This window comes from Cupressus sempervirens, chromosome 6, assembly GCF_028749045.1.
Source record: "Cupressus sempervirens isolate cs-2001-9-10 chromosome 6, ASM2874904v1, whole genome shotgun sequence".
NCBI classification, from domain to species: Eukaryota; Viridiplantae; Streptophyta; class Pinopsida; order Cupressales; family Cupressaceae; genus Cupressus; species Cupressus sempervirens.
In genome coordinates this window covers 143,398,766-143,413,732 of record NC_143123.1, presented here as the reverse complement: position 1 = coordinate 143,413,732, position 14,967 = coordinate 143,398,766, and the positions used below count along the sequence as shown (strand labels likewise).

Here is a 14,967-nt window from a genome sequence, read left to right as displayed (position 1 = left end):
ACAAGAATTAGCTATGCTTTCATTGAAATTTTTGATTCTTTCAATTTTAACTACTGCAATTTGATTTTAAGTTTCAAAGATCTGGTGGGGTTGCTTTCGTGGTTGTGGTGAAATAAGGAGTGTCTTGGTCACAATCTGCAAGTGAAATGACCTCATGAATTCCGCTTGCATTATAAGGATGTATCAAGAACATTTACATGTAGGTGTTGATACCTAATTCTCATCCCAAGGATATTGCTATCCTAAAATCATGGGTTCTTTTGGGTGGAGAGGGGTGACATTTTCTAATGAAGCATCAGTCAAAATGCATTTGTTCATAGAAAAAGGGATGAATGCTCTAAGAGTGTTAATAGAAGCAAGATAAAATTCCTTTTTTGTTGTAAAACAGAGATAGGGAAAATAAGCTATCGATAAAACCAAAGCAGTAAAAGTTCGAGGAAAAATCGCAATGAACTATGAGTTCTGTGGACTGAGGCAATTGTTTGTAGAGAATTTGTGAGTTTGACCTAAAAATCGATTTTGTTTCATTTTTAATTTTTTTCATTTGCTTCAAAAACTCTAATCGTAACTTAGTTTGCTTTGGCAGTTTTCTGTATTTTCCTGTAAAACCTAATCCTACTCAACATTTTTTCTACTTTCTTCCAATGAAATTGCGGTTTTGTGAAAAAAATATTTATCCATGAACTTAAATCCCAATAATTAATTTTTATGATATACAAGAAATAAAATAAAAGGACCAAGAAACGATTCTATGCACCAGGTGGTATCATGGAAATAATGATGTGCACTTTGTATTCAGTATTTATTGCTGCTGAGTGGGAGTGAAAAGTAAAATATGGTTAGTGAATAGACACAATCCAAGTTGCTATGATGTCTAAGCAGTCTTAAATTCTTCATATAATTTTAAATTGGGATTTATATCATATTTATGTCTCAACTTCAGGTGGTTATAAGTCATAACATAATATGGTTATAAGTGGTTATAAGGCATAACATATAATATAATGTGAATATTTTGTAAATAAGTGTTGGTATAGTGTACAGTCTGAACACTTGTATTGACGATGAGTTGAATGGTTACCTGAAGATGTACTGAAAGATCACTTTGTTAAAACTTGATATATTTGTACAATACTACCAACGTTTCTGCATTTTCTTTGCTTCTGCTTTTGAGGTGAATAAGGAGTTGAAAAAAAGCTTCATACCAGGGATGGTACAAGAAGCCCCGAAAATAAATTCATATTCCTCATAATCGCTTTGCACAATTCAGAGTTCTTGCTCTTTGATCAAATAGTAATTATGGCTTCCAATTTGTTCCACTATTCATTGTTAAAAACTTATGGGCTGTGCTGTGTCATTGATACTTTTTTCAAATTTGACAGAAAGCACTGGTTCTTGTTTCGAGACTTTCAACCATTTAAGAACCAAATCTTCCTGAATTGATGGTCATTCCCTTCCCCAGAGTGGGCAGGTTTTGCTACACTACGATCTCATTCCAAACCCAACTTAATATCCTGTTACCTTTTTGCCATAGCATGTTTCTCATTCTTTGTGTGAAACATTTTCATTTGAGATTTGTTAAGTGTTTCATTGTACCTTTTTTTTGAATTTATAATTATTGTAAAGGTTGTTTAATTTTAAACTATAGTCAAGAGAATTTTAGCTTAAGTCCAAAGTCTTTTTGATTCACAGTTTCCAATAGAGGCTAGATTTTTGAAAATGCACTCTTTTGTTTAAAATCAAATTCTAAAGCGGTAATGAGACGTATTTATTAGCTTAGAGGTTTTTTGATTCGAAAGTAAGTGTTTTATATTTAGGGGTTGTTTCATTGTAGTTTAAAGTGAATTCTTTATTGGTGAGGGTATATTTGTTTGTAAGCCATTTTATCTATTTTAGATTATTTTAAGGGGGATATTTGTTTTTATTCCTTTAATATTTCAAACATGTTTATGAGTCAAGTTGCTACGTTTAAACAACTACATCAAAACACTAACATGTTTTCAACAATGATATTTGTGGCTAGACCCAAAAAACCTTCAGGGAGAAATAACTTTTGAGTTTTTAAAAATTTTCCATTATCCTTTGTTACCCATTCATCATTATTGGTAGACATATGTAACATCCAGTTTTTCAAGGTCTAATTTAACATTCAACATACTCAAAGAATACAGTTATAACTTCGATTTCATAGGAAGGCAGTTACATCATTCTTGTTCATGTGAACAAGATTTACCGTTAAAATCAGTTAAACAAAAATTTCTTATCCAATTACTTGAAATACCATTAAATGAAATAACTTCAGGAATTGAAATCACATACCTTGGAAAAATGAGACTGAAAAATCATCTAAGTATGCTTGTGCAACTACCTGAGTTAGTCCACCAATACTCTAACAATTTCTCAAATCGACTGCTATCTCAAAAAAAATCAATTGACGAATACCACTAAATACCAATATAACTTAAATTAGGGCATCACATACCATCTTACTAATTAGGGCATCAATTACCATCGGTTTATTTCGGGCTTCTAGTAATGCTTTACCACTTAGGGCTTCCGCGACCACGGATTCAATTTAGGGCTTCCGTGACAATGGATTTTATCTAGGGTTTCCGTGATGACGGATTCAATTTAGGGCTTCCGCAACCACGGATTCAACTGGGGTTTTTCGATACCACAGATTCAGTTAGGGCTTCCAATACCACCATATCAATTAATGTTCCAGCTGTCACACAATCAATTAGGGCCTCGGATTTCTTTTCCTTCGACTGCTTATCTGTGACAAATTCTCAAGATTAGATAAATACTTATATTCAATATTCATTTATATGAAGTAAAATGAGGATAGCAATGAAATACTTCAATTAAATCTTACCTTCTCATAAACAAAAATGATAATACTTGTTTTTGATAAACAATTGAGTGCATGGCTTATCTCTTTCTGACGCATATTCGACATCTTGAGAGAGGTGAAACATTGCCAGGGGCTTTACCACCCAACCTCGGACCACAATATATATCCCCACACAATCTCTAACGAGAAAGGCCCTCCCTACCCGAAATTGTCAGGGAACATCCTACCAATCACTGGGCTTCAAGGTATAAACACGCCTTACGTCTTGGCAACAGGAGATCACAGTAACAAGAATATGCATGAGCTATTAATTAATTTTAAATGGTAAGTATTGAAATGTCACAAATGATATTGCTTCATATTATTGATGAATCCTTTCTCACACCACATCACCCATCTTTCACAACTGGGTGAGTCCCAGGTATTTGGAATTCTCAGAGCAAACAGCTTCTTTTATTCAAGAAGGTTACATACAACCATCATTACATATTCTATGATTATATTATTAAGAGATCTCATAATGTTATTATTCTTGACAACATTATTCATGCTTAAGATAATGCTTTATTTAATTGTCTTGTTATTATAACATTTTTATCATTGTAGATGTTTTTGCACCTCTTCACCCATATCAGGCCTTTGAGCCAGCGATTCTCTGATGCCAACAAATTATATTTAACTTTTCTATAAAAAGAAACTACAGCATTCTTAATCAGAATATGGGAAGCAATATATTATGATGGACAGGATCTGTGGTTTTCTGAATTTAAATACAGTTTTACATTCTCTGAATAACAAAGACATTCATATGATTTTTGGAAAATATACTAGTATGATAACGAATTCTTGTAGAGCTATGGTTAAGGATCTATGTCTTAATCCATTCGCCCAGAAATTCTAATCCCATGACAGTATTAACTCTATTAACATTTATCTTTATCGCACCTTCATCACCTCATTCTGACTTTAACTTGGTGATATCCTTGGTGCTCCCTTCGTGGCTGACTGCCCCACGGTTGATTGCCTAACACTAGGCTCTAACACCTCCCGCAGGTTCCATGGAAACAATTGCTTGAAGAAACAAAGACGTATCACTCTAATCTTTCAAATGAATAACTCTGTTTATCCCCCCTCCCATGTGTTATGGATGCAATGATATATGAACTCTATTACGTATGGAGACAAATGAAAAATGGCGTATGAATTTCTGATTGCTAATATGAACCGAAGCAAAGACGTATTGTCCTCAGGCTATGGCACCGTAGCAGATTAAATAAAGGAAAGCTGGGTTAAAACTGTTACACACCAAGAATGCGTGATCCGTCCCCTATCACAACTTGCGCTTGATTATATTTGTATTCCCCCCACTTACGTCTAATTTTGGTTCGCTTCAAGACATTTCACAAGAAACAAGAGTTTAATTTGGCTTCCACCGGTTACAAGCAACCATACGAATTCCAATTACTTAAGGAAAAAGAAATGAAAGAGGGTTGAAAGATTATAACTCAAAATAATAATTCAAATGTTGTTAAAATTCGAACATTATAATCCCAATCATTATAATAGTTTTGAATATTATTGAAATCCATTATTAAATTATAGTGTTATTATATCATTTTTATGTTTAAATGCATGAGTATAAATTTTATCAAAATAATAATGATGAAAGATAATTTACAATCCTTTGAGGGATGTTTTATATTTTAACTTAATTATTTGTTTAAATGACTCATGCAATTCCATGGGTGTGTCTTGTTTTCAAATCGCTAGTTTCTCTATCCGTCTGCCAGTCATGGTAATGCCCTGCCTAATTCTTTTCTGACAATGCTTCCACCGCTTCAACATGCTCCCTGCAAGGAATCTCTTTGTAATTAAATTATAAATTATAAATAATTGTATCAATTAACCTTTCATCTTAATTCCATGAATTCTAAATTAACGATCAACTAACATGTCATCTTCACTTGAAATCATAACGACCAACTATCTTACCATTTCACCAGATTATATCAAATTAAACTGCCAAGTGGCTTCATAACGTCTATATTTCAAGCTAGGTCAAAAATTGGGATGTAACAACATAATACCAAACAGTGCAATTTTCAGTGTGTGTCAAAGAACCACGATTTGGACAGATTAGTGTCTTGGATGTTTTCTGTAAAGCCATTCCTTTCAATTTAATTTTAAGTACATACGTGAAAGCTGTCACTGATGGACTTGTCAGTTTTGGAAAAGTTTATACAATCAAACAAATAAGAACCACTTTTCTATGAAAGGAGGGGCTATTCATATTGAGCCAGCTAGATAGATGAAATAAAAAAGAATTGAAAAAGGTTAGGTTGCTGTGTTGTAACTTGTAAGCAACGATTGGTCCAATATAAGATGAAGGTCCCATCTGAATAATTTGATTCAGTGTTCATCAAATCCATTGACAGACACAAGAAAGTGAAGATTGCTCATTTCATTTTCAAATGCCTTGAACTTGTGTTATAAATATTGGAGAACAATATGTTTGCAAAGTTATCACAGATAAATGTAATATGTTGTAAAGCAACAGGTGAACTACTTATGGGCAGATTTTGTTATGTCTTGTGGACGCAAGTGTCAGACTTCTTTCTAGAAAATCTATCATAATTGGAGTGGGTAATTTGAGTTTGCAAGAATGAAAGCCAATTTCGAGATTTGTACCAAATCATTGCTTCTGTTTGAAGTTATATCATATTTTTAAAGCATGATATTTTTTCACTGCTGAAACAAGATTTTTGTGTAATTTTGTTTTTCTTTTTAAAAAAATTAAAACCTCATGAAAACTATTTTGGTGGGAATCCTTCCATGGGCTTTTTGTATGAAGCATAGTTGAAAAAATCAGTGAGCACTGACTAGACTTGCGAATACTTGTGAGTTCTGAACCTATCAGGTGACTGATTAACTCATCGTATTACTTGCTGCCAAGTAATAAGAATAAATCACAGCAAGTTTTTGTACGGAGCTTGCAATTTGGAGGAAAGCTTTGCAGCTGAAAAAATTCATATCATTAATTGTTTCACTTTTTTCGCGTGGTTTTCTGTTTGAGAGTGCTTTTGTGTGAGGTTTGTTGCTGTGTTTAGGGCTCCTATGAGGTCTGCCTGATGTTCTTATGTCGCAAAATGGTAGGATACTAGTATTTTCTAATTACTCATTGGCATTAAGTATTGTCACATATTTTTGTTGTTTCTGCATCATGGCTGCTGTGCATCATGCCTAGATACTTAAGTTATATTATATATTCCCTTGTCAAATCTATTTATATGAAACTTAGTTTATTTTGTATGTGTAGGCATTATTGTTAATCATGTGTAAACTTGACATAGTTTTTGTTTTGAATTGTGTTTCTGTTTTAAAAATTTTCTTATAATAATTCAGTAATTACATTACATGTTATGTTGTAGATTCAGTAACATGCATGTCACTTAAATTTAGTAAAATGCATATTTTGTAAATTCAGTTATACATATGTTTTGAAACAAGTTACCGATTCGGATGTGGGAAGTGTGATTTTTTTTGGGGACTGGAATGTGGATGCGTATGGATGTGTCTGTGTGTGTATATATATATATATATATATATATATACCTGATTTCAATCCAACCCCCCTTTCATAATTCTATACCCATCCCTCCATATATATATACAATAAACATTACATATATATAAAAATATTATCTATATAATATAATATTGTGTAATATATATATATAATTTTCTATCTGCTGGGAGTTTATTGAGTGCTAACTGCTGTTACAAATTGTCTATCTGCCGGCCATACCAATCTGGGCAATGTTGGGAGTTTTGTGAGAGACATCCAAGGTTGGAGTATTGCTTTACACATTCAAAGGCTTCCTCTGCTTAGTGCTATGTACATACCTACTGGAGGGTTGTACTGCCTCAGAAGGAGCCGTCTGTGTCAGGGACTGTTACAGCAGTTCCATATAAGTCTGAAATACTCCATTAAGGGTGTTGTACAAGCTGATTGAGGCCCGTACCAGGCCTGTAGCTGAGTTCTGAGCAGCAACTCAGTCTGTCACAAAGTTCTGGGCAGTGATTTGGTCTGTAGCTAAGTTCTGGATAGCAATAATTGTTTATATATATATATATATATAAACAATTATTGCACTCAATAAACACATCCTGCCGGCATCCACAAAGCTTCCAAACACATCCCGCATCCGTCTGTATCCACCTCCGCCTCCAGGCTCTAGGAGGCCACATCAGTAACTTAGGTTATGAAGGATATTTTACAATTATATTTTTATATTTTAATGTCCTATATTTTACAAGTTCAATGTATTTGGGCTGTATGAACCCATAACTGGTGATCCAGTGCTTCCGCATGTGAAAAAAAATGGAATGCACATGAACTGATCCACACTAACAAGAGGAACTGGTTAGGTGTAGAGAAACTCAGATTTTGTGTTTGATCGTAACAATTTACGAGGGTTGAGCAATCTCTTGTGAAAGACAATTACATTCCTTGCATTAGAGAATTATCCTTTGAAGGATTAAATGAGGATGCTTGATCTAGTATTAATTTTAAACTAGATTTTGATGTAGCAAAATGTCTAGATGTTGAAGATAGTGAAGGCTTTTCTATAAATTTCAAAGTTGAAGCTTAGAAGTGAGACTTTGGTAGATATTACTGTTGAGTTAGAATCGTTCCTGCCATTTTTTATTTATTGGCGTCTTTCCTACAATTTTTGCATATACACATATTTATGAATTTGTTTGTATTATATATTCTGAATAAAATGTTTTGGAATCTCTTTGAAAATTCTGGACTCTTAATTTTTTTGTCCCAGTGAATCAATTGAATTTTCTGAACCCAGTAATGGTCTCAGGCAAAAATATTGACAAGCAGACCATCAATATCCTCCTCTTATATACTGATAGTCATTTAAACTGGCACCACATTAATTTGTACATGAATTATTGATATCCCACCATTGAAGTGTTGATAGGTCTTGACTCTTTATGTTGATTCCTTTATGGTTGTGTGCGTTTTGAACATAATGTACCAAAGGAATGTTTGTACTGCAAGATAACACATACATGTAAGAAAATATAATGAAGCAAAGTGGAATGGGATCACTACTCTATAATAAATTTTAATTAAAAGTGCTATAAGATAAACAGTTTGAAAGACTTAAGATTAGTGCACGACTTGAGTGCTGTTATGTTTTCTGTGTTATTTGCATGGAAGAATTCATCCACTTGCATTTGTTGACCGATTCATGTCATTTTTAATCTTCCTTTGTTGTCGCCAAGCTGTAAAATTAATGTGTATGCATTCTTTTATATTAGGAAAATTCAATAAATGCATTGCCTCTTGGTTTAGACTTGCGTTCTTTCTGATAAATAATTTCATTGCCTAGGGACATGCAGCCATGCTCTACGATGACCTTGAGCCTCTTGCAGAACAGGGTTGTCCTCATAAGCATTCACTCTTTCAAATGTAATGGTACTGGCATCTGTGTCAGTTTTTTTGTCCAAGTGGATATTTTCTCTGGCCATTAGTAGAAGAGTTTGAGACTATTTCCATCTCTTGTTTGTGATTTTTCTTTTTAGGAACGGGTAGAGTCATGCCATTCCCTCCTAGGACAGGACTGAAATTTCAGTATCAATGCAGAATATTTGTAGAAAGGGCTATGATTGAATTAGGATGATGTCTGATGATGACAAATGACTCACCATAGCTGATTTCTGCTGTTTTTTTGAAGGTTTTGTTCTTTTTAGATGCAGTGCTTCTTGGCAGTATCAATCTAGAGTCTAGACATGTCTTACATGACAAAGTATAAATTTAGGAGTTTTTTTTTATGCCATTTGTCAGAAGGATTGGAGGGAAATGGAATATTTATATAATAGATGTTTGTTTTTCAGGAAACTGTGCAGATGAAAATTCCAAATGGAGAAGAATCTGTAACAGAAGCAAAAGGGTTTAGCATAGAAAACACTGCTGAAAGTGATTCGCAACAGGTTTCTCGACAAACATCTACAGTATCTATGGCAAAAGCACAACGTTGCATGTCGCTGTACTTTGCTCTTTGTTCAAAGGTTTTTAAAGGGGCCCTTCTATAAATTCTAATGCAGGCAGTTATCATGTTTTCTTCATGTTTACATTCATAGATTGCTTGCATCATAGTAGTCTGAGACACTTCTGTACCATGAATAATTCCTTGAATTTGGGCATTGCTTTCTCTGTCTTATCAGAGTTTAATTTGTTTCACAGATTATTTTTCTTTGCTGTGTATTGCATTTGCAGAAGCATGGACTTCTTCATAAGGTTTTCATTATTTATGGACATGCACCAAAGGCTGTGAAACAGGTTTGATTTGGATGTTATTTTTTCTATTTTAATGCCATTTTGCAGATGTAACATTCTAATTTCTAGGTATTTTTTGTGTGTGAAGCAATTGTTTCTCTGACTACCTAGTGCAGATTCATAGTTTTTGTTATTTCGTAACACTGGTAGTATTAACAAGACTATTGGTATTAACTGTATTTTAGTAACTTATAAATTGGTACAGGCAGTCCATCGGCATATTCCTACTCTTGTACGGGCCATCGGTTCCTCATCATCTGAATTGCTTCAAATCATATCTGATCCTCCACATGGGAGTGAAAGTATTCTTTTGCAGGTGCCTATCTTTTGTTTTATCCTTTTTTTGTTCATATGCAATAGTCCATGCCTGCAGGAATTTAATTGGTACATGCAATATAAAGTTTTAGTAGATGTTGACCTTTTGGAAGTTTGTTTTCAATCAGGTCTTGCATATTTTGACAGAAGGAACAACTCCTTCCAGGGATCTGATTGAGACTGTCAAACAGCTATATGAGACAAAACTGAAGGTTATTTAATGAACCTAACTGTTTTCCACAAATATGCAGTATTAAGAACTTTGGATGATGCAGAAAGAAATCTTACTTTTCAGTATTCCATCAGATTTCTGGGACTGAAATTTACATGTTATTGCAGGATGCAGGAATTTTAATTCCGATGTTGTCATCATTGTCAAAAGATGAGGTTTGGTTCGTTATCTAATTGAACAATGTGTTTCTGTTCATTGATTGTGTTATGTTCAAATTGTGTATTCATGCAAATTGAGAAAACAAAATTTAGTTAGATTTCAATTCAAATTGTCCTTTGGGCGAGGGAAAAAGATGATTATTTTATTGTCAAAAATACTTTTACTTTATATGAATGATAAAGGCAGAGTTATAAGTGAACTTTGAGACTCAATAAACCAAATGTATTAGTGAGTCTCCTTTTGGAGGGATGGGAAAATGTGGGATCATGAAAAGAGAATGCCTGGAGGCTGCAACTACCCTCAAAATTTTAGGAATGGCATTTGAGTGGGAAATAAGTATGGGGATGAAGGATATAATGGTGGGAATGTGTTCCTGTTGAACAAAGATGAAACCATGGTCTGATTATTCTGTGTCATGTGGTTGTGCAACTTGTTTGGATTAATGGCGAATTAGAAACAAGTCAAATGATTATCAATAACATGTTAAGAAGTGGAATCTTGGAAGAATGGATGCAAACTTGCACATGAAGTTCAATAGAGTTAAATCTCAAGAGCATATTCAGTGCAGGAAACAAGTTAGTTTTCACTCTTCGATAATGTATAGAATATAATAAATAAATTCAAGTGTGATGAAATATTAAGAGAACACAAGTGTTCATGCTGGACAAAACATGTGGTGCTCATATTTGCTGAGGCAAGCAAAAAAACAAAATATTTAAGTGGAATTTCGTTTCTCATAGTCACCGAAGTGGCTTATTGGTGTGGAAGGATGAGTTGTTTAACCCTAAGGCATGGCCATATTGATGGCTTCAATCAATTGATACAGGTCCAACATAATGTCTCTTCCAATGAAGTGGACAAAATAGCAATCTATCATCATGTCGTGTAGTAGTGTATTTAGGGCCATCTACGTGTGTAACGAAAGATCAGACCTTAGTAAAAAAATAAATGTACTGTTGGAACTGCACCTATATGGTTAGAGGTTGTAGCATAGAATGTGATGCACAGTTCATCTTGAAAACCTATCTTTGTGTGGCCTCATCTCCTACTTCTATAATAGCTCATTTGCGTGCAAATGTGTTTTTGGTGGTCTACTGCAGAAAATTCCCAAAATCTTGGGAGTCTTTGTAAATAAGAGTAATTGAGTTGTAACCCTGAAATACAGAATTGCTAAATAACATAATGTGTGTAGGAGGTTGTCCTATCCTTTTAATCTATGCTATTGGGTTCAGGGGTTTTGTGGTCACCCGGGTCCATTTCGAATTGGGTCTGGTTACTGTGTTGGTTTGGTTTGAGGTTTGACACTTTTTGTCATTGCATGTGAATTGAAAATGCCCAAGTTGACATTAGAGAAAAACAATGAAGGTTGGGGGTGGTTCTATCAGTTGGGCATTATTGCGGCCCATCAACATTAGATGCATTGGGTGTTATTGCCATCCATCAACATTAGACACATTGGGCATTATTGTCGTCCATCAACATGAGACACAATGGGCATTATTGTTGTCCATAGATTAATCACCGCATTGTGATTCCTTTTTCTTGCCGTCTGCAGAGTTATCGCAATAATTATGTGTGAAGTATTATAAGGTTTGTTTCTTTATATTATATGTTGCCTACATAATAAAATAACATAATATTATATGGCCCATTTATTTGTCATCTACACAATAAAATTGGAAAGTATTTAATGAGTAATATACATAAAAACATATATTAATTTTAAATTAAAATTTTATACTATTTAATTTTAATAAACACTATATTTAAGTATATAATATAACATAATTTCAAATCTATTGATGGATTATATATAAAGAAAACTTTCACATTTTTTTACTAACAAACCCAAACCCTATTTTAAATTTTTGCCATACCGGCGAGCTGGTTATTCAAACCCAAACTTGAACCTTAACCCGAACTGACAACTTAGCTTTTATTTCATAAGTATGAATGTGCCATCTTCGTAATTTAAGGTTTTAGAAAAAATGAATTTGACCTAAACAGTTAGAAATTGAATGAGTTTAGCTAAGTAGAATGAAACAGGTTGCACAACTTCAGCTTGTTTCAAAAGTTGTCGTATTATTGTTGATTTGCTTAAAGTTTATATCCATTAAAGACAAGGTTTTACAGTTGTTAATTATGATTCAATTTTTTGAAATAATTTGTGTAGAATATTTCTCAATCAGCATTTTATATCACATTTCCATAATTCATCTTTAGGATGATAAGGATATTTTTTTATGTTCATTATGTTTCTAAACAAAAAACCTATTGACTGACTATAGGATGGACACTGCCTGGAAATGTGATTGGATTTTGTTCTTCTCTTCCCTCAAAAGAACAATGTTCTATTGAATAAGTGGGATCCCTTGAAAATACATTGCCTTATGATACCACTAGCAGATTGCCAACAAATGCTGTTTCAAGTTAGAAGTGTTCAAACTGGAGGGCCTTAAATTCCTTCATTATTTTTCTGAACTGTTTCTGAATATATGCTCATTTCGAATTTTGGCAATGAGCAAGCCTGTGAGGAGATATTGTAGAAGACTATCTTCTCTCTACGTTTGTTACCCAAATTAAAAGAGGATAAATTATCAACAACAATTATGTGACTTGAATAAAGGATTGGGGATTTTGGTGATAGTGTCATGCAAACATTTTAATTATTGGGGTCACCACTTATGAGGTTTATAACTTAAACTCAAATCTGTGATTGATAAATTAAATGTTTGATCTATTTAGTGCCAATCAAAATTGGGTTAAGGATGTGCACATTTAGTTAGTAGTGCATCATTTCATTTTTAAAAGAGACACGAATCTATAAATATGTTGACGCTCCTTAGTCTAAACTGCAGCATTTTGTTTTTGCTTGGTTCATCGTCATTTTTGCATACCTTCCAAAATATTTTCTTTCTAGCCAAGTTATTGAGCATATTCAGCTATCTTATCTTTACCATGTTCAATTTTGTGATGGGAGTAATGATGGTAAAGATAATGGTACAAGAAATGTTTTGTCTTTGGAATTGCTTTTTTTTTCGGTCAAGAGGGAATTGTTTGATCTATTTGTTGGTGGGACCATAGCTTTTGAGTTCAAACGTCTAAAATTTATTTGATTTCTTCTGGTCTCCTGGGGTCTAAATGTAGGTAATCTTTCTAGTGATTCTCCTGCTCTGCAGTTCAATGCTTTCCAGCAGACCAACTAGAATTTCATATGGCTGACATGATATTTTAAATGTCTGACAATTGTTCTCTTTGTTGAATTTGGTAGTTCACTTAGCTATCTGTTGGATGTCATAGTCTGTAAATTTACATTTACAACCATTCTGTCTGTTAAAGCCATCTTTTTGTCATAGTCCATAAACTCATTTAACGGTCACTCTTATCGGTTAACATTTATAATTACTTAGCCTAAATGCTTTTTATTCTCTTTAAATGTATTCTAATTAAAAATCACTTTAAGTCCTCAAGATATCATTTATGAGCTAGAGTTTCAGTCAGGTATGTGATTATTTGGAGAAAAAAGTCAGCATGTTTAAATGGCTTTTCCAGTCTTTTATAATTTATAATGTTTGATGATTATGTTGGATCAGGTTTTGCCCATATTTCCTCGACTTGTTGATCTTCCACTTGACAAGTTCCAAAATGCACTTGCTCGAATTCTACAGGTAAACTTTCTAGATTTCAGTCTTGAAGGTTAACATTAGTTTTTTCTACACACCCTACGTGATGTATTTGTTTGTAAATGTGTATGTTTTTTATTTCTCATTTGTACTGATACTTTAGTTTATGTTTCACATTTTAGACAAGTTTGGATGGAATCACTATATTTTTATCTTCATGTGCATTCCAGTTCAATTGTTTTTTTTTTGGTGATTCATGGACATAATCAGTCCTTTTCCCTCTCTTTCCAATTGTATCTTTCAAGCTAGTCACTGCTGCTTAAAAACTGCAAAATAGAGGACTTGAAGCTTCCACAGTTCATACATTGTTGAAGAAGATATCTCGAGAGAACTGTGACAGGAATTTTGTAAAACACACATTTTTTGGTTACCTGTCACAATCCATTAATGGGTCTTCATCCTGGTGATGGGTCACAGAGGGTGACCTGAAATTCAATTTTCAAATGTGTTTGTGACCTGAAATTCAATTTTCAATTTTTTTTTCACACAATCTGAAATATTCTCAAACAGAGCAGACCACTGCTCGCCATTTGCTTCAAACGCACATTGAAAAGATTAAATGTAGTTAAAAGAACTGTTATAAACATTTAATGAATTAATGGAGTTGGTTGTACTGTTGTGAATTAATGCACTCTTTCTCAATCTTTTTCTTTCAGTGCAATGGTTCTCTGTATTGAGGTTAGGCAGGGAAACTGGACCTCACTTGAGGATATCAAAGCTGCAAGTAAAGTTATTTCACAGTTGCCTCAGATGACCATGATTCCTCATATAGTGTTCTTTTGAGCTCCAAAATTTTTCGTCCAGTGCATAGTGTGAAGTAAATGCTAAGATCTGATCCTGCCGGTTGCATTTGAATACTCCATTTTAAGTGTATTCATAAAAAGTTGAGAAAGTTAAGTATGCGTAGCTGAAATTGCCATAGGTTGTCATGATTTTTTAAAATGTCATGAGCTGCAAAAATAGTTTCTTACAATGGTCCTCTGAATTCAGCCTTGGAGGACGTTGCTACTTAATAGATGCTTAGAAATTTTCAATTTCAGCTGTCTTTGTAACACATGTTAAGATCATGGCATTCTGTGTAATTGCAAATTTATAAGATAAATTCTGAGAGTTTGGACAATATTCAGAAGAAGAATGCAACTAGGAAGCTGAGAAACTGAAAATGACCAATGTAATAATTTCCAAGAACAAATTTATGGCTCAAGCCTTTAAATCTTCTAGAATTTTCAAGACAAAGTGTGTCTTTCCAAGAAAGACAAACCACAACTCAAGTCATCAACAGTAGTGCAGAAGATTGATCCTAAATTTCTTCTTAATGATTTGATTTATATAATCTTATTCCTTTTTATTAAGGTCCCCGATTTTGGTC

General features: G+C 33.6%; 1 protein-coding gene across 3 annotated transcripts in view; it reads left to right on the top strand.

Annotated features, from left to right (window-relative positions):
- Positions 1-14,967, top strand: part of LOC149551628 (uncharacterized) — a 134,270-nt gene that overhangs the window by 84,014 nt on the left and 35,289 nt on the right. For all 3 annotated transcript variants that reach the window (XR_016352782.1, XM_089787129.1, XM_089787128.1), the window contains exons 15-20: positions 8,768-8,941; positions 9,150-9,212; positions 9,415-9,525; positions 9,653-9,736; positions 9,864-9,911; positions 13,509-13,583. Coding sequence is in view for 2 of the 3 variants with exons in the window: in XM_089787129.1 (XP_089643255.1) it covers positions 8,768-8,941; positions 9,150-9,212; positions 9,415-9,525; positions 9,653-9,736; positions 9,864-9,911; positions 13,509-13,583 (555 nt within the window). In the remaining variant the exon portion in view is untranslated. The remainder of the gene's footprint in view (positions 1-8,767; positions 8,942-9,149; positions 9,213-9,414; positions 9,526-9,652; positions 9,737-9,863; positions 9,912-13,508; positions 13,584-14,967) is intronic.